The sequence below is a fragment of the Anas platyrhynchos genome, chromosome 3 (assembly GCF_047663525.1).
Source record: "Anas platyrhynchos isolate ZD024472 breed Pekin duck chromosome 3, IASCAAS_PekinDuck_T2T, whole genome shotgun sequence".
NCBI classification, from domain to species: Eukaryota; Metazoa; Chordata; class Aves; order Anseriformes; family Anatidae; genus Anas; species Anas platyrhynchos.
In genome coordinates this window covers 99,742,999-99,767,167 of record NC_092589.1, presented here as the reverse complement: position 1 = coordinate 99,767,167, position 24,169 = coordinate 99,742,999, and the positions used below count along the sequence as shown (strand labels likewise).

The following is a 24,169-nucleotide window of genomic DNA, read 5'->3' as shown; positions in this document are numbered from 1 at the left end:
TAGATCATGTTGCTCAAAGCCCTCTCCAACCCAACTTTGAACACGTCTAGGGATGGGGCACAGCTTTTCTGGGCAACCTCACCCAGAACCTCACCACCCTCATCATAAAAAGAAGTGAGGTGAGGCTCTGCAGTTTTGTATAAATTCTGTTTCAAAGGAATGGTGTTTTCTACTAATTAATAAATTTCAATGTTGTACACACCACTGTCTTTCCTTACATCAGACCCTTTTACACTTTTTCTGAGCAAAATGGTTGGTTTTGAAGAATCACATTCTGTATGTTCGATTGCTCTAATCAACTCTACCATCTAACTCCAAATTCTGGGGGGTAGATATCTGTCAGAATCTAAACATGATATTCAGTTCAGGATTAAGATACCTAAATTTAGTTGTTTGCCTATATGTGAGGGGATTCATCAGCATAAACTCAGACATCTGGTGCATTTTCACAAGCCCTGAGTTATTCTATGTGACTCTCAACTAGGCTAAAGGGCTTCAGTCTTTCTTAGGTCCTGTGTAACTTTTTTTCAGCCTTAGCAGAGCTCCTGAGTAAACAGGCAGCCTCAGAAGTTATTAGACACTTGTACTGATTGATTGAATCACTGACTTGATTCCTACATGCCTAAGCTCCCCTGTAGTGCACAGAGATCCGGTCAGCACAGGGAAGGCAGCAGAGAAATTCAGTTCATCAGCCACCATGTGTGCAGTAAACTTAGGCATCCCATGGTAGTTCAGGTGCTTTAGGTTATCTGGGATGTCTGCATGGGCTGGAAGGGGTGTTGTAGGACCTGCAGAGGATGTGTGTTCTTTAGAAATGGCAGATGGAGGGTAGGCAGGATACCTGAGGGCACCTGCAGTGACACGAGACCCTGATATGTGAGCAGCTGAAGTGAGCCCTCGCTGCGTGGTCGCAGGCTCCATTGAGACTAAGGGAAGCACAGGCACTGTGGTAACCTTGACACCTGAATTTTGGTATTGTAAATCTTTGAGATGAATTCCACCTTACTGAGAATTTGGATACTAATTTAGCATCTTTCTCTTTGTCTATTTGTCTGTCACAACCCGAAACTTCATTGTCATGTATATGAACTACTATACTAGTCCCTCACTGAAGAGTCCCATTCCCATAAACTAACCCTCTCTTTTGTTTGGCCACTAAATCATATTCAAGATGTTCACTTAACATCCGAACAACACCCTGTTATGTACATCTTCTGTGGCTGATTAAACCTTTGAACACATACCGCTAATTCTGATGAACCAGCATCCAAGTAGCTAGGACCATGATTAGCAAATCATGTCTAGAAGCTTCTAGTCAAATCCTTTATAGACCTTTTACTACTGAAATGTTGCTTCATTTTTGTGAAGTGTAAAGTGTGGAAATGTGAGGTTTATGGCAACCTTCTCATCAAAGTACTGCTAGGAAGTATGAACAGAAGTCAGAGCTGAAGTCAAACTATGTAATAACTGCAATTGCAGTACCTCACACTTCTGGATTATCTAAGGATTTCAAAGTGTTTTGCAGACGTTAATTAACACCACAACAGAGTGAAGTGTGTATTGTTAGCTTGTGCCCATGTCTTTGAGAATGAGTAGTGAATGAAAAAGAAGCTACAAACTCATTCTGAGGCCCTGGGAAAAATCATTCATACTGTTACCTTCTCCTTCAGCCAGATAGTAGTGCTTTTTCCGTATGCAGCAAGGAGCTGGGAGGGTATGCTAGTCCATCTAAAATGGCAAGTGCAGGGGTGTTGCAGCCAAAAATATTGCAGGCAGTACACGCGTCTTATTTACATTTGTCACAATATGTGGAATTCATATAGTGCAGATGTCTCCATGTGAGCTTCTTGGATTTCTTTATAGTCAAGATCTAGTTATTGTAAAGTGCAATTAATCTCATTCTAAAGTAGGTGTCTGAATAGATCAGACTGACTGGAAAGGATGCCTGGGGCTGAGTAGTTCAGATGTAGGAGAACAGAATCTCCTCCTACCTGTTCCGTGGGCAAAACTGCTATGATTTTGTCTTTAAAAATACACATTTAATTTTACTGAGCCACAGTTAGCACACCAGATGTGTGCTAACTCAGTGTCTCAGAATGTCTGTTCTAAGCATTTGCCACAGTGCTGTATCCGAATTTTCATTTAATTAAAAATACAAAATAATTGCTTCATCATTTTATACAAACACAAGGCCAATACCCATTATGTCTGTGTGGACATCTAGAGCAGCAAGGAAAGAAATGAACAAGGTTTTGCCTTGCAGGACTGAGGAAGATTTCTAGGACTTCTGTGCTCTTCTGTAAAGTGGTCTCTGAGCTTTGTTCAGTTTCCTCACACATCTCATGCAATCCTGTCCCCATGTATCCATGCTAATCTCCAGCTGACACTTAAGGAAGGTGTGGTCTTCTAAAGGTTCTGCATCACACCTGTGATGGTCACTGTGCATGTGACTTGGGTATTGGTGCCTGAGTGTTCAGGTGGCACTGGACATCCACATGTGGACAGTTGGTAAGATTTTCATCAAGATTTACATCCAGAAACTTACTTGTCTACATGTAAGTGGGTTCCAGGATGCTCAATGTTTATGTCTTCATGGTCAATTGATTGATTCAACTCATTATTGAAAGCAGTATGCATGCTCAGAGATGGGGGAGAGGGTCATCTGCCTTGCATCTGCTGTACTGCTGAGGCATCTAAACTCAGAAAGTTCATCCACAGAGCAAGAAGTTACCTTTGTCTCCAAAAAACATCTCAAGCAGTATTGGAACAGTTGCATTTAAGCAGTTGTATTAATTCCTAGATCTCACCTGGGTAGAATGGCCTTTTACCTAGCATGTCTGTAGGCATATTTATATAAACAACCATGTTTAGGTCTCTTAAACACTAAGTTATTCTTATCTAAAGGAAAATCACATTCTATACAGCTTGCAGCAATGAGGATTTCAGAGCAAGCACAGGGCATCCACACTGGAACTGCACAGATTTACTCATCTGAGTCCTCACTCTCATCCTAATTATGTAAAGTATCCTAGAGCCATGTTTCTTTCACAGTCATGCCTGATACTTCTACTAGGAGAATATACTAGTCTTTCAAAGTAAATGAGTAGGATTTACAGAATATTTGTTGTTATTCTCCAGAATTATAGAATCATAGAATATCCTGAGTTGGAAGGGACCCACAAGGGTCATCAAGCCCAACTCCTGGATGATTCTATGATTCTGTGAATGATGACATTTTTCTGCTAGCTTTTAATGAGCTCAGAAACAATGAAACAAACAAACAAAAATACCCTCCCCCCAAAAAAAACAAACAAACAAAAAACCACTCATGAAGCAACTTAAAACATGAAAGTTTTTATGTAAGATTTTAGTAAATTTGTATGTGTGGGACCCGCACCACTCAGTTACTGAAACAAATGAATAGGTTGATGCTGAATATCTTACAGTTTTGTTTTTTGAATAATATTAATATTCACATGCTGTTCACTCAATTTACTCAGAAATTCTTTGAAATTCCTCTCTGTATTCAAAGGCTAAAAAATGATTTAAATATGAAGAAGAAACAGCATGTTGCTAATTCACATTAAAGTGGATGCATATTTAAGCTTTACATTTGCTGTGAAACCACAAGTGGTGCATAGTGGAATATCCGTAGTACTTGCAAAATTATATTAAGCGATTCACAGAGTGTTTTTCCTAAGGAATAAATATACTAAGTAAAGTCAGTATAGACAGAGAACTCAGATATCCTCAAACCTGCTCAAGTGCTGTAGCCACAAGAACCGTATTTAATATCTTATATCTTAAAATTGATCATCAATTTTTAATATTTAAACTCAGGAAAGCTCAAATGTAAACTACTTAAATTGGGAAGGGCAAGTCCATTAATACCAATCAGGATTTAGTACCAACTTCCGAGCCCTTTGTCTTTGCTAGTGAAAATGCCAGGCAAGAAGAAAAGCCAGAAGTGTGAGCAGTCTGCAAGAATCCACACAAAAGGGAAATGGTAAATTGTGGGAGTTACATGAAGAGCATGAGTCCTGTTAAGAACCTGTGTGTATCTAAGTGGAGCAGTGGACAACTGTGTGTTTACTTTACCTGCACCTATTGCACAAAGTGGAGAGGAGGTAAACCAGACTGTACAGGAATATTTCTAGTCCAAAAGCTGTGAAGCTGTGTGAGGGCAATGCTCTGTACAGTGTAATAAACCCTGCTGTGTCCGTGAATGAATGTGCTAATTCTTTTCAAGTGATTTTTCTTGTCACTTTTGCTGATGAGCATAAGGGTTTGGCCATGGTGTTTCTTGGGAAAATAGCAAGTCATTGTGTATATTTGGACATGAAATGACTCGCATTTATGCTGAGATAAATATTAGAAATTAACAAATATTTCAAATTGACCATATGGAAAGGAAGCTTTCTATAACATGTAGCACCACTCCAAAATCTATTTTAAAATCAAGTGTCTGCAAACTCATCGAGGTTTATAAGACTTCATATATAACTATTTCATAATTCAGGCACTGTGATTTTCCTACAGGATGATCCTTTTTTTTTGGTCTTGTATTTGTGGAGAAAATTTTGCTTGGTCAGAGGGCAAACAGGTTGGGTTGATATTGGGTTGATACTATATATTATAGTCACCTTGTCCTCACCTAGAAAAGGTGTAAGTAAATAACTAACCAGGATAAACTGAGATGTCTGGTGTGCACGCTCTGTTCAATAATTTCTTGTGCCATTGGAGTGATACCAGAAACACAATGTTGTGATGGTTTTGCTGATATGTGAAGAGGAAAGCTGTGTTTCGGAGGTTCTGAATTGGGAATTGACACAATAGTAAAGCTGCAGTCCTGATACTAATTTCAGTGGGAGCCTTGTTAGTCCATACATGAATTTGCATTGTTATTCCAGCTCTTGAAATTTCTGTCAATCACGGTTGTCTTTCTCTAAGAAAAAAAATAATTTAGATTACTCCTCTGAAATACTGTAGTGTGCCTTTATGTGATTGCTTTTCAATCAAGGTGTTCCTGTCCTAAATGGAGAATGAAAAGCAGACTAGCAGCACAACCTCTTCACTTTCTATTCAGATTTTCTCTCTAAATTTACCTCAGGATAATAAGAACATAAAATGCAGCTTTTGAAATTTAGAATGGATATGTCTGTAGTAAAAAAATTACTCTGGAAGTGTTGATAGCTGTTGTAAAAAGTGAGAGTTGACAAAAGAAGCTTACAATATATGAAAGATAGGGAAGCAGTTCAAAATGTGATCACATTAATAAAAGAGCTTAATGCAACACTAAGCTTCATCAAATGAGAGCTTATATTGTCTTCAAAACCTTTTATTGTATGGTTTTTGGCTCTCTTCATCTCTCCCCCGTTTTTCCATTTTTATTTGTTTTATCATACTCCAGTCACGCTCTTAATCATCCAGCCGTATTCTGTTCAGTGAAAAGAACAGAATAAATACTTCAGTTGGAAGGGGCCTACAGAGATTAACAAGTACAACTGCCTGACCACTTCAGGACTGACCAAAAGGGAAAGCATATTCCTGAGGGCACTGTCCCAATGCCTCTTGAGCACTGACAGGCCTGGGGCATCAGCCACCTCTCTAGGAAGCCTGTTCCAGTGTTTGACCACCCTCAGTGTGAGGAAATTTTTTCCTAACACCCAGTCTGACCCTCTTCTGGCACAGCTCTGTGCCATTCCCTTGCATCCTGCCATCGATGACCAGGGAGCAGACAGGGGCACCAGCCTCTGTGCGTCCCCTCCTCAGGGAGCTGCAGGGAGCAGCGAGGCCACATCTCGGCCTCCTCTTCTCCAGACTGGGCAACCCAAGTGTCCTCAGCCTCTCCTCACAAGGACATGTCCTCATAGGATGTGCCTTCCCCTACTCTTACTGCTTCCCAGTCCTCATCACTTAGCCATGCCTCCACTTCTGGGAATTTCTCTGTGAACAATGCATTGCAAAGCCTGAGTGCTTTGAGTTTCCTTAATCGTTAATGATTTCCTTAATCATCCCAAGAGGATCTGCTATTGGAAACACAGTTCTTCCAGCCTTTAAGGAGTTATATTTTGGTCATTAATGCTCAGCTATCATCATAGGTCAGACCCAAAAGATGGCAACTGAACAGTTGACTTAGGAAGGAACCGGGGAACTGGGGAACCAGCGGAGCACGTGGCATAATTCAGAAAGGTTCTTTGTACCAGACTAGGCTTTTACACATGTAAGCAGTTTCATTCATATAGTTCTTTTTAATTTATTTCTGTGTGTTTGCTGATCAAAAATAGTTACTTTACTGAACATGAGATTAAAAAAAGAAAAAAGAGTTCTTAGATTTTAACAGCTATTTCAAAGATTGGTCAAGATGTAACTGCTAGTCAGGAGGATCTTGGAAACCTTTGGATCAGGAAACCTTTCAATGCTGACTGTTGAAAGCCAGGAGTATACATTCAGAGAAGGATCATTTTGCTTCTTCTATTTCCTTAACTGTCCCCTGCTAACCATTGGTGAAATGAGGACACTAGTGGTACATGGACATTGCTCTGAGCTGGTGTAGCCATTCTTGCGATAATGTCTTAAGGACGTGGACATTGGCCAAATCCTGAGTTAGTAAAATTCTTTATATTTGCATTAAAGAAATTAAAGCACTTTACATAAATCGAGTTTCTGTCTTAGCATCTCGTATTTCTTTGAAAGTATCTACCATGCGCTAGGGACTTAGAGAATTTAATCCTGGTCTTTAGGAATGACTTGCATAAAAGAGCTTCCCAGTCAATAGTTTTAAAAACTACTCATCAGCAAGTAAAGTAAATTATCAAAACTATTTTAATTAATGTATCCCATGTAAGCCTTTCGCTATCAGGCTTTGGCTTTCTAAACCTGTAATTATATATTGTTATCCCTTTACAGATTAAAAGGTTATCCTTCTTCGAGCTTTTCAATTTGTTTTATTGGAGAATAGAATTCATTTGATTTCCCTGGTAAATTTTAGAGACTGAAGTAATGTCTTCTTTGTTGCTGTTGTGTGTGTGTTTTTTTATTATTATTATTTTTATTTATTTTTTTATTATTATTATTTTTCCTCTTCCTTGAGTAACATGGAAATATTTCTTTGCTTACGGTTTCAGCCCCTCATGTACTTTGCAGTTAGGGCTTGGTGAATCTCTTCTGAGCAATTCTGTATGTGGCCTAGATGTTGGATGTTCTTGTGTTGTTTCATTTATCTTGTTCTCTGAAGTAATTTAATGTCCTCTTGGGTGTATACTTAGTGAAGTATGGCAGTTATTATCCTTAGCAACAACAGAGTTTCCTTAATCATTAACATAGCTTTCTGCAGAGTGACAATTATTTTGTACACTTAATAAATGAAATGGGAGTCCTCCCGATCATCAGTCAGTCACTGTGTAATTTCAGTTTGCATCCTAATACATATTCAGAAGTGCCCACATAAAGGTATTTCATGTTCTTTGACTTTCAGGTTCCTGACTTTACAAGTTTACAACAAATATTTTATTTTACTTGTCTATATCCTTCTGTAACTAAAAAAATGTTAATATTTTTAATGAATTGTGCATCAGTAGCATACACATTAGCTACCATACTCTCTGTCACTCATGCTTAAGAATTAAATTGATCCAATAGGAGCAGAAGGCATTTATTTTAGTTAGACCAGTCATGGGGAGAAGATGGGTGATAATTGGGAATGGTGGGAAATGCATCCAGCAGTATGCACAGGTATTTGGATGATTTTGAGAGACACTGTAGCTACATGGCATAGTTTTGTTGCATTTCTCTTATTTTATTTGCATTGCAGTAGAGCATATGTCTAAAGGTCCCGACTGCATTCGCTTCTTAAAATCTGCATGAGTAACACTGTCTAAAACACAAGTGGTGAGAAAGCAAACACACTCACAGACAGAGGTAGTGTCTTGTGTAAGGCTGCAAAACAAGTGTCTTTTCCACAAAATGAGACCATGCCAGATAAGACTGGCATGAGAAAATAAAATAAAAGATGCATCAGAAACATTGTAAGATTTTTTTTTTCTTTCTTTTTTTTTTTTTTATATATATTTTCTTTTTGACCTGACATGGCTGCTTCATTTTGTAATGGTGAGATACTGGAATGGGCCTGCCCCAAAAGCAAGAATTTCATTAAAAATTACCCTGTTAGGGATACAGTATCTAGGACTGAAAAGAATCAATTGGACCACTGAGATAACATCATCATATATCTCAATAAGACTGATTTAACTTCTTCCCTTCCCTTCCCTTCCCTTCCCTTCCCTTCCCTTCCCTTCCCTTCCCTTCCCTTCCCTTCCCTTCCCTTCCCTTCCCTTCCCTTCCCTTCCCTTCCCTTCCCTTCCCTTCCCTTCCCTTCCCTTCCCTTCCCTTCCCTTCCCTTCCCTTCCCTTCCCTTCCCTTCCCTTCCCTTCCCTTCCCTTCCCTTCCCTTCCCTTCCCTTCCCTTCCCTTCCCTTCCCTTCCCTTCCCTTCCCTTCCCTTCTTGCCCTCTTTTTCATATTTCAGAATGCCGTTCTAGATGCTTTCTATTTTAAGTGTTTAAAACAAACTAGATTTATTCATACCCATATCAGACAGCACTCACCTTTCCATTTCCTTTGAACTGAATACTGTCAGGATGCTTCAGGTGTTTCTCTATAAAGTGAAAGGGCAGCATTCAATTCTTACTGCCAATAGAATTAGTGGCTTAACTTAATTTGCCTTTTCCACATCACTGGTCAGTGCTCAAGATACGAGACTATTAGCCGTTTTTCCCAGCATCACTAAAGTAACTCTTAAAAAGTGTTTTCAAGAACCAAATATTGTTCTGAGTGAAATATATATATTATGAAATTCTTCCTAACCTATATTAATTCTAAAGCACTGTTTGCATAGTAGAAGTAAAATAGTGAGTAATAGCACTGACAGCAGTGCCCTGTGGTATTTGGGGCATGGAAGAGAAATGTCTGTGCTCTGTGATCCTCTCCAAATATATATATATATATATATATTTATATATATTTTATATATATATATACATATATATTTTTTTTTTCCCAAGGCAAGGCAAAAAGCACCCCCTTGATTTATGTACCTGCTAAATTTTGAAGTCTGAGAAAATTGTGGAGAGAACATTTCGAAGCAAATGGCAAATATTTTGTAGTGGAAATTAATATGTAATTGATTTCTAAGGGTTACTGCTTCTTCCCTGTATCTCAGAGTCTACAGAAAGATAGTACCCAATACTGCCAATAATTGTGTTTGTGGAATTACCCACTTAAATTAATTGAGTTAACTCTAGTGGTTTAAGTTACTTTTATGTTTGCAGCTTGTATTGGGTTTATGTGGCAATGGTTTGGTAGCGGGATGGCTGCAGGGGTGGCTTCTGAGCAGAGCCCAGCAGCTGCCCCATGTCAGCTCAGAGCCAGCTCCAACCAGCTTCAAAAGGGACCCACTGCTGGACAGGGCTGAGCCAGGGAGCGACGTGGGGTGGGCCTCTGGGAGAGCAGATTGAAGGAAGGAAAAACAAACAAACAAAAAAACAAACAACAAAACAAAAAAAAACCTGCTGCGCAATTGCAGCTGGGAGAGAGGAGAGAGAAATGTGAGAGAAGCAGCCCTGCAGCCCCCAAGGTCAGTGCAGCAGGAGGGCAGGAGGTGCTCCAGGCAGGCAGCAGCAGTTCCCCTGCGGCCTGTGGAGAGGCCCCTGGTGGAGCAGGCTGTCCCCCTGCAGCCCATGGGTCCCACATGGAGCAGATCTCCACACTGCAGCCCATGGAGGAGCCCCCGGTGGAGCAGGTGGATGTGGCCTGGAGGAGGCTGCAGCCCATGGAGAGCCCCCGCAGGAGCAGGCCCCAGGCCGGAGAGGAAACCATGCAGGAGCTGCAGCCCATGTAGAGGAGCCCACGCAGATGCAGGTGGCTGGGGGAGCTGCCGCCCACTGCTGGGGGACCTGTGCTGGAGCAGTTTGCTCCTGGGGGATGGACCCCATGGTACAGAGCCATGTGGGAGCAGCTCTTCAAGAGCTGCTGCCTGTGGGCAGCCCCCACAGGATCAGTTGGGGAAGGACGGCATCCCGTAGGAGGGACCCCACGTGGAGCAGGGGCAGAGAGTGACTGAGAAGGAGCAGTGGAGACGAAGCATCAGGGACTGACTGCAGCCCCATTCCTTGTTCCCCTGTGCCGCTTGTGGGGAGGAGGTGGAAAAGGGTGGAATAGGGGGAAGGTTTGCTTTTAGTTCTCACTGCTGTAGTCTGCTAATGATAGGCAATAAATTACATTAATCTCCCAGTGCTGAGTCTGTTTTGCCTGTGACAGTAATTGGTGAGCAATCTCCCTGTCCTTATCTCAACCTTTGAGCCCTTCTGCACTGTATTTTCTCCCCTTTACTTTGAGTGGAGGGAGTGAGAGAGCGGTTGTGGTGGAGTTTAGCTGCCCAGCAAGGTGAATCCACCACACAGGTTCCTAAAAACAGACTAAATGCTGCTTCAGCTTCCTCAATTTCACACTGTACCTTTATTTCTTAGCTCCCTTCAGGCCTTTCTTGCGTCAGATTTCCTCTTCTGGACCTCATGAATTATACCTTAGAGTCCTCTGCCACTTCTTATATTTTCAAGCAGTTCTGCTGATATCTTGACAAGTCTAATTGACACTCAATTCTCTTGGGCAGGATGCAGCACTGAGGAAACCCTATTCCTCATATCCAGCGTAGTGCCATGGGAACTTCCAGTGTTTCCACCATCACTTGGCTTTCCCTCTTCTCCTTTTGTAGAAATATCCTATCCCATCAATAAATTCTCCATACCAAATGGTGTTTCTGCTGCGTATTACACTGCATGAAGCGTGCAGGTGGCCTGCTCACCCTGCTTGAGGCACTGCTGTGAGACAGGTGTAGTGGACAGTTACACTAGGATGTGGTCTAGAAAGAAGATGACACTGCGAGGTGTAGAGTAGAGCTTTATTGATTCATAGATTTTAAGGCTAAAAGTACTACTGTGAATATCTGAACTTGTCTCCTGGATGTTGCTTGTCAGGGACCAATGGTCCTCAACCCATGCTCCTCCCAAGACTGCTTCTTGTTGCTCATGGAGGCTTGAAACTATAAAGCCTGAAACAGGCTGACAGGGGAGATTATGACATTTACCAGAGCTGATTACCAGGCTATGATTGTTACCCATCGGTCAGCAAAGAGTGGGAGGTTCCTCCCCTTAAATTGCATCCAAGATTTCCTGCCTCAAATCATCAACTTCTTGAAAAAAAAAAAAAGAAAAAGAAAAGAAATTACTGTTCTACAGAATAAGAGAGAAAAGGAACAGAGAAGACAGAGATGAAATGAGAGAAAATAGAGAAGGGAATTAAAGTAAGTGATTTCTTTTTCCAAACAGAAGAAATTAAAGCAGACAGTAGCAATGAAGTAGCAATAGAGGGAAGACAATACTGTTTTGGGGCAGAATAGTCAGATGAATTTCCAGTTCTGAGCTTACCACGTGACTAATACTGGTGAGTTGGGTTTAATAACTCACCAGTCAGCACTTTTCCTTCACCTGTCCTACATGCCCCTTTCCTTTTAATACATAAGCTGTAATTACAGGCAATGCAACAAGTACAGCTGTGTTCTGCTTATCTTTTCTATACATTAACAGACATTAAGTGGTACTAGAGGACAGCTCATGAATTTTCCACTGCTTTTAGCATGTCCTTGTACCATAGCCTAAGAAAAGAGAGGAGAGAGGAGTTTTACAGCACACTTTGAAGGTTAACAGACCTGAGCATTCGGAAACCCTGGGGGTAAATGAATCCCAAACTGAGACCCCATCACAAAAAAAATCTTTCTCATTTATACCATAAAAATACAGTTGAACATCCCTGTGGATCTTGGCTGCAGTATGATTTCCCAGGGACAGAAGCAATTTCTCAAGTAATATGGTCCCAAATCACACAAGGCATTGTAGGTCGCAGCCAACATTTGGCTCCCACCTTGAAACATATTGTATTTTCATTATAGTATATAAGAGACTCAGACGCTTCCTTTCCTTTTATCAGAAGTTTCAAATTTAGGCCACAAGACTCTTGCTATAAACTCCTGAATGTGCCTATTTGCTTGTGACAGGAGGTGCTTGTGTAAGACTTGCTTCTGCTGGGGAAGCAGTAAAGCGGGGTATTGAGATGGCATAAAGCATTGCCAGGTATTCATCAGCCTTTTTATTCTGGGCTGCCATTTCATGCGATGATTTATAATCCCACTTCTAAATTCCCTCCTCTGCCTTTCCTGTTTTACCACACTGCCTTGGCTCTGGGTTTTGGAGAGGGACAGCTGTTGAGCCTCTGCTGCTGTAAGACTGTTTGGTCAGGCAAAGGTGGTCTCAGTTTAATTCAGTACCCTCAGCTCTGTGACCAAGATAATGAATAGTGTGTTTTCTGTGGAATTCAAAGTCTCAAGTGTAGCGTATATTGGACACAAGCTAAGTTCCTCTGACGTCAGTGCAGTCTTCCACTGATTAGGATGGCCTTTGGATGTGGCCCAGAGCTATCAACTAAAATGGATGTAGCTGTGTTTTAATAAGCAGATGATTACAGGTAAGTATTTGCAATTAAATGAAAACTAAATAGGCTAAATTATTCTCAGGGGTAATTCTGTTGTTTTCAATGGAGTTATACCAATAACTGATTTGACCCAATATTTTGTTTATAGCAGGGCTCATGAAGTGCTAATTATATTGGTCACATTAGTGAAAAACAAACAGACCTCGGCTTTGTATGGTCAAACAATGTAATTATGAATGCTGGAACTGACAGCTAAGCTTAATGTGGAATACTGAGCACTAACTAAAAATGCATGTGAAACACTTTGTTGGGAGTACATACTGTACGGAAACTGGAACATATTTTTGGACAGCATCCCTGGCTTTGCAAATCAGATGCTAAGATTCAGCAAAGATGAGTCTTGAAGGTAAGGAACACTCCAGCAGAAAAAAAAAAAAATGTAATACAAGTTAGTCATGGATTACATTGCACTGTGAATGAAGGTTCAGCTGAAATAATTAAAGATTAACAAAGATATTTAAGCCATCTCTATCTCAGAATATTGAAGCAATTTACTCATTATTTAATTTACTGTATGAGTGATGTGAATCTGAGCAAAATTGCCCATGGTAAATGTGGAGGTGCAACTGTAATTTTGTTTGTATTAGCCAAGTTGGCCAAAGCAAAATCCTGACAGTCCTAACAGAAATCTATAGAAGAGGAGATCCCATTTAACAATATCTTATATAACCAAACCATATTATCTTAGTTCATATCTCCTTTAAATCTGTTTTGTCGAGACTCACTGGAGAGCTTGGTGTATAATGCACTACATGTACTATCATTACACAATAAATTAACACAATATTTTAAGATAAATCACTATTTGCGTTTCAAAGGAATTCTCTTAATAGGGCAAAACATTTTTCAAACTGCCAGTGCTTGAATGCAGGTTTACATTTAGGTCATTAAGAAGTTATTAGAAAATACTGAGAAGATAGTAATAGTTAGCTACGTGAAGATCTAGATGAGAAATGTGAAGTGGAACACCAAAACTGAAAATTTTTACTCTTTCAATTCTTCTGTTCTTATGAAAATGAGAAAAATAGGATTTACTGGGAGCAGAAGTGCTACACCATCTTTTGCCATCTAACTGAATAATTGTGTTTACTGCTGATGCAGGGCTCTGCTTTACAAAAGCGTACCACACTCACCAGAATTGCTATCGGAGATGAATTATGGGACTGCTGTTCTGGCTAATGTCCATTAAATGGGGGCAATGACACATTCCTCTGTATAGATTCCAATACACCCTCCTAGGTAAGCAGCTATTATATTCACCCACCAACCCTCCTACTCTCTTATAATACACCTTTAGCTCACTGTCAAAAATATCTCTGGAGTTCAAGTGATTTATTTTTGCTCAGAAGGCTTTCAGAAACAATCGGGAGTTCTTTGTTTTTATTACACCATTTTTCTCAGTAACCAGTGGGGAAAAGATTAAAATATTAATCTGTGCCTCTTATATGAACAATTTATAGTTTTTAGAACATCTCTTTCCATAAAGGAGTATTATCTTTATTATTATACCAATGGAGAGTATTTCAAGGTGTATTACCATACCAGAAAATGGTTGGCCATGTCTTTAAAGATGTAGGCAATCGTATATATATTGTATAGACAGAGGACTAGAAGAATGAGATGCGTTTGTACAGTTCTAAGAAGTTTCTGGCCATAAGTCCTTGCTTGAGACCGGTGACACAGTTATGGAATTAATAGTATCTCTGTCCCATTTCTGGTCCCTCTGGAGCCAGTCCTACTGGTGTCAGGTCTTATGCCTGTTCTGTGTCGGGATGTAAGCTCAGCCTTTAACCTACATTGCTACCAGAATCTAGGTGCCGTTCCAGCTCTGCTGTTATTCAAGTCTGCTTGAATGCTCCTGCTTCTTCATCTTGCTACTCCCCAGCTACTATGTAGGAAGCATTTAGCCAGAGAGACAAAACATTAGAGGAAAGTACTTGAAAGCCATAGTCAATTTGTATGTTTATCTGGTTGTATGCTATCTTATCCAGACACATTAGAGTGACTTCTCTTTTCAAGGGAGGAAGCCAACTCATGTTAATTTAAGAAAGTTAGTTATTTTTAATGTAGCAGTTCCTAACATTTCTGGGCAGTTCTCAGTGATTTTGCATCCTCCTCTCCCCTTAGTACCGTGTCTACTCCTTCCCACTAGTCACAGGTCCCCTTGGAGCCAATCCAAGCGGAGTTTGGGTTAGCACCACTCCCAGCCCCACATCTTCCCTTGCAGCTCTCCTGCCCTTCCCAGACCTCTATTGTGGAACAGAGGCTGGGAAGCTCCCCATCCCACAGCCACCCCCTGCCACACCTTGTGGTGCTGCCTGATGGTCAGATGGACACCTCTTGTGTTCCACAAGTGCCACCACTTATGCAGTTTGTGCCCCTTGCCTTTGTCCTGGCACTAGGCACCACTGAAAAGAGCCTGGTTCCACCTTCTCTTCAGGTATTGATGAGCCCTAAGCCTCCTCTTCTCCAGGGTGAACAGTCCCTGCTCTCAGCCTTTCTTCATAGGAGAGTGTTTAGTGTTTTCATCATCTTCATGGCTCTTTGTTGGACCCTCTCCATTAGCTCCATGTATCTCATACTGCGAGGCCCAGAACTGGACACAGTATAGATATGCAGCCTCACCACTGCTGAGTAGAGGGGAAATTTTCAATCAAACTTCTTTGTTTCTTAGCTGGCTGCTTAGTCTGATAGTGCACCACTGACATGGTTGTTCAATCACTGGCCTGTTAGGCCCATTTAACATTAGAGGCATTTGGTTGCTGCTTTGTGTCTGGGACAATTAGTTGGAAGTGTTTATTACTCTCTGATGTTCTAACTCATCAACTTACAGCTACGTTTTGGGCAGGGGTCAACATCCACTGTGCCAGCAGGTGACTGCTAATACAGAACTGATTCAGTCTGTTTGGTTAGAAAGTTTTAATGTTATTTCATTATTAAAGTCATTTGGTCCATAGAAAGGTGACAGCTAGTCATCGCACTTCTTGAAAAGTCATTTTCCAATTATTTTGATTCATTAATTGGTAGATTTTTAAATTTCACTATGGACTGCTGTTTCATTCCTCCAGCCCAGAGAGGGTCATTGCAGTATTTTAATGTTTCCTTAATAGTTTTCCTAGGCTGTATCTTTAAGACAAGAGGAAACAAAGCTTTCCCCTGACTGAAGCAACTGGCAGGGCCCCTCCATCTCTCAATTTTTACTTCAGTAAGGTACATGAGGACAAGCTTCAACCAGTCTAAGCAATAATGCGATTTCCAAGTGATCTTGCACTCTGGTGCATTGCTTAAAATTCCTTTCAGCAATGATATTAATGTCTCAGGGGTGCCATCTCATTGCAAAAGTGCTGGTAGAAGGATAATGCTTTTTGGTGTTTTGTTCTCTCTTCTTTGTTCCTTGCGGCTCCTGTTAGTTTGCGGAAATTAATAGGCTAGAATGGAAAGTGTTGCTCTTTATTCTCCCTGTTCAGAGAAATTCATGTCCTTTCTTTCCCAAATCATTTTGAAGAAGGAGGAAGGGAAGAAAAAATCTCCATACTTTGGTGGGCTGGCTGGATTCAAATACCAGCCACTGTTGCCCTTTCATTGGTGTTCAGCAGTCTTTGTGAGATTGTTTTGGAAGCCTCTCCAGCACATGAATTTGCAATCTGCTGATACATATGCCACAGAGTTGAAAGTGTTTTTCATTCGTGAGGAACCTCTCAGAGCATCGTTAGGTTTCCTGCACTGTATCAGGCCTCTGCCAGCGTTACCCCTACATTTCATCAGTCTTTGGTAGCCGAGGTGAGTCATTGCTGCTGCTCTATAACAAACTCATTCTGCAGATGAACTTGCTGTATCTATAACATAAAACATTTTACTACTTTCATAATTACAGCATCAAACAATTATTGTATAAAAGCTTGCTATTACATCGAAACCAGATTCAAATGTACATAAAAGGTTATACTACTAATATACTCACATTTCAGTGTCAATAAAATGTTCCCTTAAATGAAGCATTTCCAAATCATACCAAGGGCATGGTCTCCTTGGAGTCTGGAGATAAAGATGTGCTTATAAAAAAACACCACAGTGTGTTTAAGAGTTCTACAACTTCTAAAAGTTGGTTTCTTTTAAGATGAAGATAAGATGATGTGAAGAATTTTATTTTTCAAAGTTTATATTTTGAAAACACCTTCCTCGCCTTCACCTCTCTTTATTACAAATGGAGAGCATCTTTGTATTCTTTTACAGAGTATTAAAATAAAATGTTGGGGTGGAGACCATACCCATTGCAGTCTGAAATCTGCACAAGAAAAGGTCTCTCTTTTTGTCTCTCTTTCTTTATTTTTAGAAGTCTTACATTCACATGCTCTCCTGAATAAATTGTCCACAGATACCACTTAGCAATTATACCATATTAATAATACATAATTAAAGGTTTTCATGAAGTGTTCTACCTATGCCTAAAATAACACCAGCTAATCCTTACAAACAATTATCAAATAAGTAAACAAAGCAGGCATTTTAAAGTTTTGTTCCAGACCTGAGACACACGTGCAGAGACAATAGGTACAGATCTATAGCTACAAGGGTGAGCGTCTTCCTTGATGCATGGGGATCTCCCACAATGAAAGAAAAGTTGTCATAATTATCTTGAAAATTTGTGTAATCTATTTGTGTATAAAATATATTTGTGTACATATTACATGAATATTCAAAAGAATTACCTATATAATTTGAATAATAAGGAAATAAGCAAGGAAAGCCTAAGCTTGTAAATTCTTACATTCTTCACATATGGTCACCCAACTTATTCATCTGCAGCAGTGTTGCAAGCTCAAGGGATCTCACTTGTGAACAATAAAAAATGTGCCTTAAAGTTTCCAAGGTACTTACTAGGTCTTTTTCTAAGTTGTTCATCAATAAATCCATTGAAGTGCAAGATGGCTACTTGAGCAAATGAGAAGGTAATAACTCAGTTTCACTGTGCTCCAAAGAAAATGATTTTTTTTTCAACAATTAGCAGTTTATAGCTGATTTGTTTCTCACTCCAGCATGCTTCTCTCAAGTTTGGATAACTTTTGATACCCGATACTTCCTTAGCCTGCAGTGGATCCACACATGGGTAAATAGACAGTCGAACTACTCTGTGAAAAGAACTGAAAAACACCTTCTGTCTTCCATATTAGCAGTGGGGACATATATTTCCTGTGTTGATGTTACCACAAGTTATATCGAGTGGAAGGAGAAAGCTTTAGTTCACAAGTTTAACGTTACCATTGCCTGTTTATGCTTGTCCCTCCTGCTACGTATTATCCAAATAACCCTTCTTTTGTAATTTTGCTGTTGCTTGGGACAAAGTCTAAAATAATGCCCAAATGCAGAATCTACTTTGAAAACTAGTCCCCAGACTGCAATGTAAAGAGTGAGCTTAAAAATGTCATTTTTTACACAAAATCTGGTAGTTGCACAACCCCATCTGATGATGAGATGCTTTCCATTCCATTTATCTCCTGTATTTCTTACTTCAAAATTCCCCAGGTTTTGTGTTAGTTCAAAGACTAGTAAACAGTTGGGTAGAGCATTAGTTTAGAGTAAAAGGAAAATATTGAGCTGATGCATGCTTCACTGTCCTGTTCTTAGATGCACATATCCTGTGGTCTTCATACTTCACAGGATACTTTAGACAAATGGCCCTCTGAAATTGCATCTATATTCTCCTGAACCATCGGGGGTATAGGATCAGGCAAAGAATATACCCAGGATTGAATGAATCATTGGCTCATTTCATATAATGACTGTTTGGAGGAGTTTAGGCTTGGCAATTTGGAGGAATACTAATTTAAGAACGTTGAGGATTAAGAACTGACTGTGCATATGCATATGAGAAAAAATTCCTAATAATACTGATGGATTTTCCTAATACATGAACCAAGTATTAGTAAGTTTATAGTTAAGATAAATTTGGCCAGACTCTTCTTTGCACAAAGACACAGCATGCTGTTCAGATGACTTAGAGTAGCGCACTCACTTCTAGGCACCTTTGCCAACGAAGCACTTTGAGAGATCTCAGGAATGCCACTGTGAAAGATGTGTGCACTCATCCCCAGCACTGCAGTTCCTTATTTCTGGTCCTATCTCCTGAGAACAGAGTCCTCAGTCCTGAGATGAAGCCCACAGAAACTTTATATGATACCTGGGAAGAGAAGAGCATTTCAGGACTGGATGTGAAGTGGCTAGCATGTCGAACAAGACAGCTCTTCATGTAGCTCAGTGTGAAGTCTTCTTGAAGTAGCCAGAAGGGATGCTCGGTGTCCTAAATAGATGTGACCTAAATTTTAGACTTTTGCAAGATTTAGGTGCATATGGTGGGGACCTTCCTCTGCTCAGGCTCTGAAAATATTAACTTCCCTTAAGCACGTATGATGGCAACCCTTCTCCCTTTAAAAAATAAATACATTATTTTGAGGTTTTGTTTTGAAACAAAGTCAACACCCTGCTGTGGTTTTGGTCCTGTTCTGAATCCTGGGGTATTCACAAGAGGCATCTTTTTGCCCTGCCTGGGAGAAATGGCCTCTCACCTCCAAGTAGGATGCTTGAATCTATGGGAGCATTCTCTGGGCCTCTTGTAAACATTGCATCTGTTTGCTTGGTAGCACACTTCCTCTCACTGATCTAGTGTAGGTGAGAATAAGGGCTTGTAATGCTAGAAAGTCTTCTTATGTAGTCCTATGGTACTGGAAAGTCCTTATTCCAAAGGGAGCCTTTGGAATATTTTGGTGAATGTACTGCAGTTTATGTATGGTGAATTTATCAACAAAACTGAAGTGGTCCAGGTAAAACATTAGTTTTAGGAAAAATGGACTAGATTTTCAGTGATATTCTCAGCAAGAATGTAAACTGTGATGTATGGTATTTAACATCTATGTTGTATACATCATATAATGTCATGTAAAGTAGCCATTGCACCAGGTAGCAGTGTGCTTCAAAGGCAGTAGAGTTCTAAGATGATAAAAATTTTCTGCTAGCCTTTGCTTAGCTTCAGGAGCAAGTAAATATAACCAAAGAGTCTGCTGGTTTTCTGCTTGCTGCCCCTGCACAAGGCGAGGAGCAGACAGAGAGGATGATGCCAGGAAGGTGATCAGTCTCAACTCCTCTGCACTGAGGGGTGATTTAGAAATATAAATCCAATTTAGATAAACTGATTCCATCAATCCAAACCAATCCAATCCAGTCCAATCCAAATGAATCCAGCCTGTTATTTAAAAACAGCAATTAATGATATTAACAATGATAAACACAAGTAATATTTATACTTTTTAATGGGGAATTACTAGCTTTACTAATATTGCACATCATCCTGTCTCCAAGCACGTCTCCAAAAGTGGGGGAACACAGGTGGAAGAGAAGATTTTTGAGACCTTGTGGGTTCACTCCCTTCCCATGACAGTCATGGGCCTCTGGGTAGCACAGTTAGTTAGTGCTGTTTGTGTCATCTTAGTGGAGTTTGGGATAAAATTCTGAAAAAAACAAATTACCACTTTATCCTGTAATGGTGAAATCTGTTTCCCATGTAAGCCAGCCTGTCTTTTCGCTGTGAACCAACCTACAGTGAAGCAGTGGGGAAATAAGCATTAAGCGAGAATGTAGACCACACTGTACAGACGAAAGAAAACTAGTGGGATGCAAGGATGAATTCTCCAACATCATATCGACTGACTTGGGATGTGCAAATAGTATTTGTGAGACTGAGAGAAGATGAGCTGTAATTCAGTGTTCAGTGCTGACAGGCAAGTCAAACTAACATTTCATTTCTAAAGGCTATGGAAAAAACGATTTTACTGGTTTCTGAGTAGGAATTGTTTAGATTTGATTTGATTTTGCTAAAATAAAAATGCTCCATTTCTACTGTAAATCAAACCAAAGAGCTTAGCTCAGTTTTAAATGCCAGTGTATCTAACAAAATTGTTTATGGCTGTTTCTATGCTGCTGTATGCAGCCTCAGGATGAGATGAAGGCAAATGCAGCTACACATCCACACTGCTTGCCTGCAGGAGCACCCCCTGAAAGTAGCCCCGATGCAGCCCTATATTTTGGGAGGGAACTGAGATGACCCTGCTATTAAAAGGTCACCATGTTCCTCAGGGTGCTTTTACCTTAGGAGTGAGTGGTACCAGGTCTTCAGCTGTTGTATTGGTCTTTGGGGTGATGTAGCTGAGAAGGTGGCTCAGTTTTCTTGCTTGCAGGGGTTTATGGGCATCATCCAGGCTCTGTGGGATTACAGGTGTGTAAAACAGCTCTTTTCTTAATGCAGCCTGGTCTACAAAATGCAGATGAAGAATTAAATCTTAAAAGAACTCTAGGCAGGAGACAGGTATCCAAATCCAAAGAAAGTAACAAGTTTCTGTTGGTAAGGCTCCACCTGCTCCTACATGTAGGAGTGGCCATATTTACAGTGAGAATTCATGGGAATATTTTATGGAGCCCAGATCTTGCCACTACCAAGTCAGATTTCTCTGTTCATCTTTTATGAAAGAAAGAACATCTAAAGTTTATGAAAGAAAAAATATTTCCTAATATGGATCTAGGGCTAAAGGCTTAGTGCATCAGTCCCCAAAGAGAATGAAATTCCTCCTCATTGTTTTCTGGAAAGTTATTGAATTCAAGGGAAAAAAAAAAAAAGTGGTGGTAAAATATACCCACCTCCATAGCCTGCAGTAGGTTGCTTTGGTGTACTGCCCATGGTGGGACACATTGTTAGGTACCTCTGATTTCTTTGGATATGGGATAGGAAGCCTAAACACTGAGTAGAATATAAAAGAATATTGAATTTTGGATGCTGTTGACTCGAGATGTCTGGGCAGCCAGTTGGAGTAGAGGTACTGCATTGCTTAGCATAATGGAAGAAAGCCAAAACCTTAATTCCTTGAATACTGTACAAATAATGGCATCTGAGGACTTGTCCATGTCCTTTCGGGTCCAGGTTATTAGCTTTTTCTTCCTGTCTCCTTACTTTTTAGCTCCTTTCACAGACGCTTGGAGAAATAGCTGCCAATATGTCAGTGTCCTAGCCCTCGCATCTGCCACCAGCTCCCAGGGAACCCCCTCAGGGCCACCTCAGTGAAGCTTCAGCTGGGGATAATCAAATTTTGCCATGAAATTCAGCTTCTGTTGTTTCATCAATTAGTGAACCAAGGACAGGGTGTGAGTATATAATGCAATGAGCCTGAACTGTGGCAGATTAGTAAGTTTCTGTTTGTCAGTTGAGTTGCCATGTTGTTCAAAGTGTCGCTTGGATATCCTTAGAGCTTTGAAAGGTGTTGATTGAACTGCACTGTTATCCAAACACAATCCGTGTTCATGTGTGGGTCAGCTCTTGGGGTACACACAATAGGTCTGATGACTTTCAGATACATCAGATTCAATATATATATTTTTTTTCATCTGTGTTTCTGTTTGCAAATTTCTCATCAAAAATGAAACAGTCTTCTCCAAAAGTGCACCTTCATGCTTTATCTATCTATCTATCTATCTATCTATCTATCTATCTATCTATTTTTATGCCAATATAAAAATTGTCTGATTGCACTGTTGATTTTATTGATTTGACCCAGGAGGTTCTGGGTATTACTTAGAATTGTTATTTTAACTCATTTTTGTTAATGACATAACATTTCCTTTTTCCACATTTTTATCACGTTTCTTAGGTTGAGTAGAGGAGGGTTCAATATAGAAATACATTGCATTTTCCATTCACTGGATTTCTATTACCTGTGCTGCAATGCTGATTATCCTAAACAAGCTCAGCTCTTTCTTTGATCTTTTTTAAAATATAATGTCCAACATGCTTTGTGAATGGATGATTAGATCACACAGTTCCAGATTTTTGCAGTTTTCCTGTACCTTGCATGTAAAGAGCAAAAGGATTGCTGTAAACCTTTGCAGTATACTACAGCAAAACTGAATACATCAGAAAGGTTTTCCTGTAGTATGATTGTTGCCATGCAGTATGTGTCCCTGTGCTTGCTTGTTTCATGCTACATTGCTGTGCTTAATTGAATTAAAAGCTGCTTGGGACCATGCTTTTGGTTTGCTCTGTGTGCACACAGTATGAATTTAAAACCTTTTTTTTTTTTTCCCTCTTTCTCTCTCTCTCTTTTTTTTTTTTTTTTTTTTTTTTGGGAGGGCTGGGGTGGAGTCTTCTGCATTTTTTATTGCATTTCCCCATTCCTATTCATTCCTTATCTTAGGATTTCTCATCCTCTGAAGCACCAGAGTAGCTACCACGAGTTCACCTACTGCTGCTACGTGGGAATGCCTGCAGCAGGCACGAGACTCACACATTATGGGGACAACTCAGGTACTGCTTTAAGCTCCTAGGGCAAAAAGCCTTTATTTCTGGCAAAGACAGTGGGCTGAGAATACCGTATGAGTTTTGGGCCTCGGCATGATGGTGGGAACAGCATGGAACACTGACTGCCTGTGGGGTGGTGAGACCAAGAAGAGGTCATTGCTCCTGGGCAATGCTTATCACTCCCTTCGTGGTGACATTCCCCAAATTGCCCCCAACCCTCCTTCCTTGGCTCTCTGCCGCATAGGAACCTGCTGAGCACTTTGTTAAAACCTCCAGCTGAGATGGATTGCAGCTGAGGTCGGTTTGACAGGGCGAGCTTCTTGAGGGGCTTCTGGTGGGGCTGTCTGTGGGAGCTGTAGGCCCTGCAGATGGATCAAAGTGGTTGGTGACCACTGGGCACTGACGGTGGCAACCAGAACCGCCCTGGGTGTGCCCTGAGGTGGTGGCAGCCGTGGGTTACTTGTGACACACAGGGAGGACCAGTGACAGCTTCACAGAAGCGGCAGGTCGTGGCCCGAAGGGGACTGGCTCGTGTCTGCTCACAGCCCATGGCTGCCGGCAGCAGGCCCTGCGCAGTACCGCGCTTTCCAGAAAGCTCTTTGGCTGCTTCCGTGCAATGAAGTTTTTATGGCTAACACTTCAGTATTGCAACAGCTAACAAACAGACCAATTCTGTTAAAAGTGGAGGCAATTAACATTCAGGGGAAGAAATGCCTTGAAGTTGTCAGCTTTCGGGCTAAGAATATTGCAGCAATGCCCTCTAGTGTTGCTTTCCTTAAAGTGTGCCTGCTTCCCAGGCAAGATCCCCTTGTACACAAGGCGGCTTTATCCTTCTCTGCTTGCCCTAGACACACAACACATAAGAAAAAGATCAGATTCAGGGTATTTGACCTCTTCCTAGCAATACGGGAGTACGTGTTAGTTACCTATATTACTTTTAATTGACCAAATAATGTTACAGAATGCCCATAAATTTCTGGTGCATGGTTTTCTTTCCCCTGAACTTAAAGCTGAAGAAATAAAAACTCTAAGCCATAAGTACATTCTAGATGCTCATGTGCTGCTGGGATTTGATTTAGCTTTATTACATTGAAAAAAATCAATATGTTACTGTAATTCTGAAAATGCTTGAACTAAGTGTAGGCTTTTTTTTTTTTTTTTTTTTTTTTTCCCTGTTAATAATTAATTAAGTCATGGTCGTGTAAGTAGAAGAGTAGGACCTGAAATTGAAT

At 40.5% G+C, this 24,169-nt stretch overlaps 1 protein-coding gene across 7 annotated transcripts in view; it reads left to right on the top strand.

Moving 5' to 3' along the window:
- The window catches only part of DLGAP2 (DLG associated protein 2), a 471,424-nt gene that overhangs the window by 15,159 nt on the left and 432,096 nt on the right, over window positions 1-24,169 (top strand). Inside the window, exon 2 of one of the 7 annotated variants that reach the window (XM_027455131.3) lies at window positions 22,834-22,943. The exons of the other annotated variants lie outside the window; for them this stretch is intronic. Within the exon in view, the coding sequence (XP_027310932.1) occupies window positions 22,929-22,943 (15 nt within the window). The 5' untranslated portion in view covers window positions 22,834-22,928. The remainder of the gene's footprint in view (window positions 1-22,833; window positions 22,944-24,169) is intronic. 7 annotated transcript variants of the gene reach the window in all.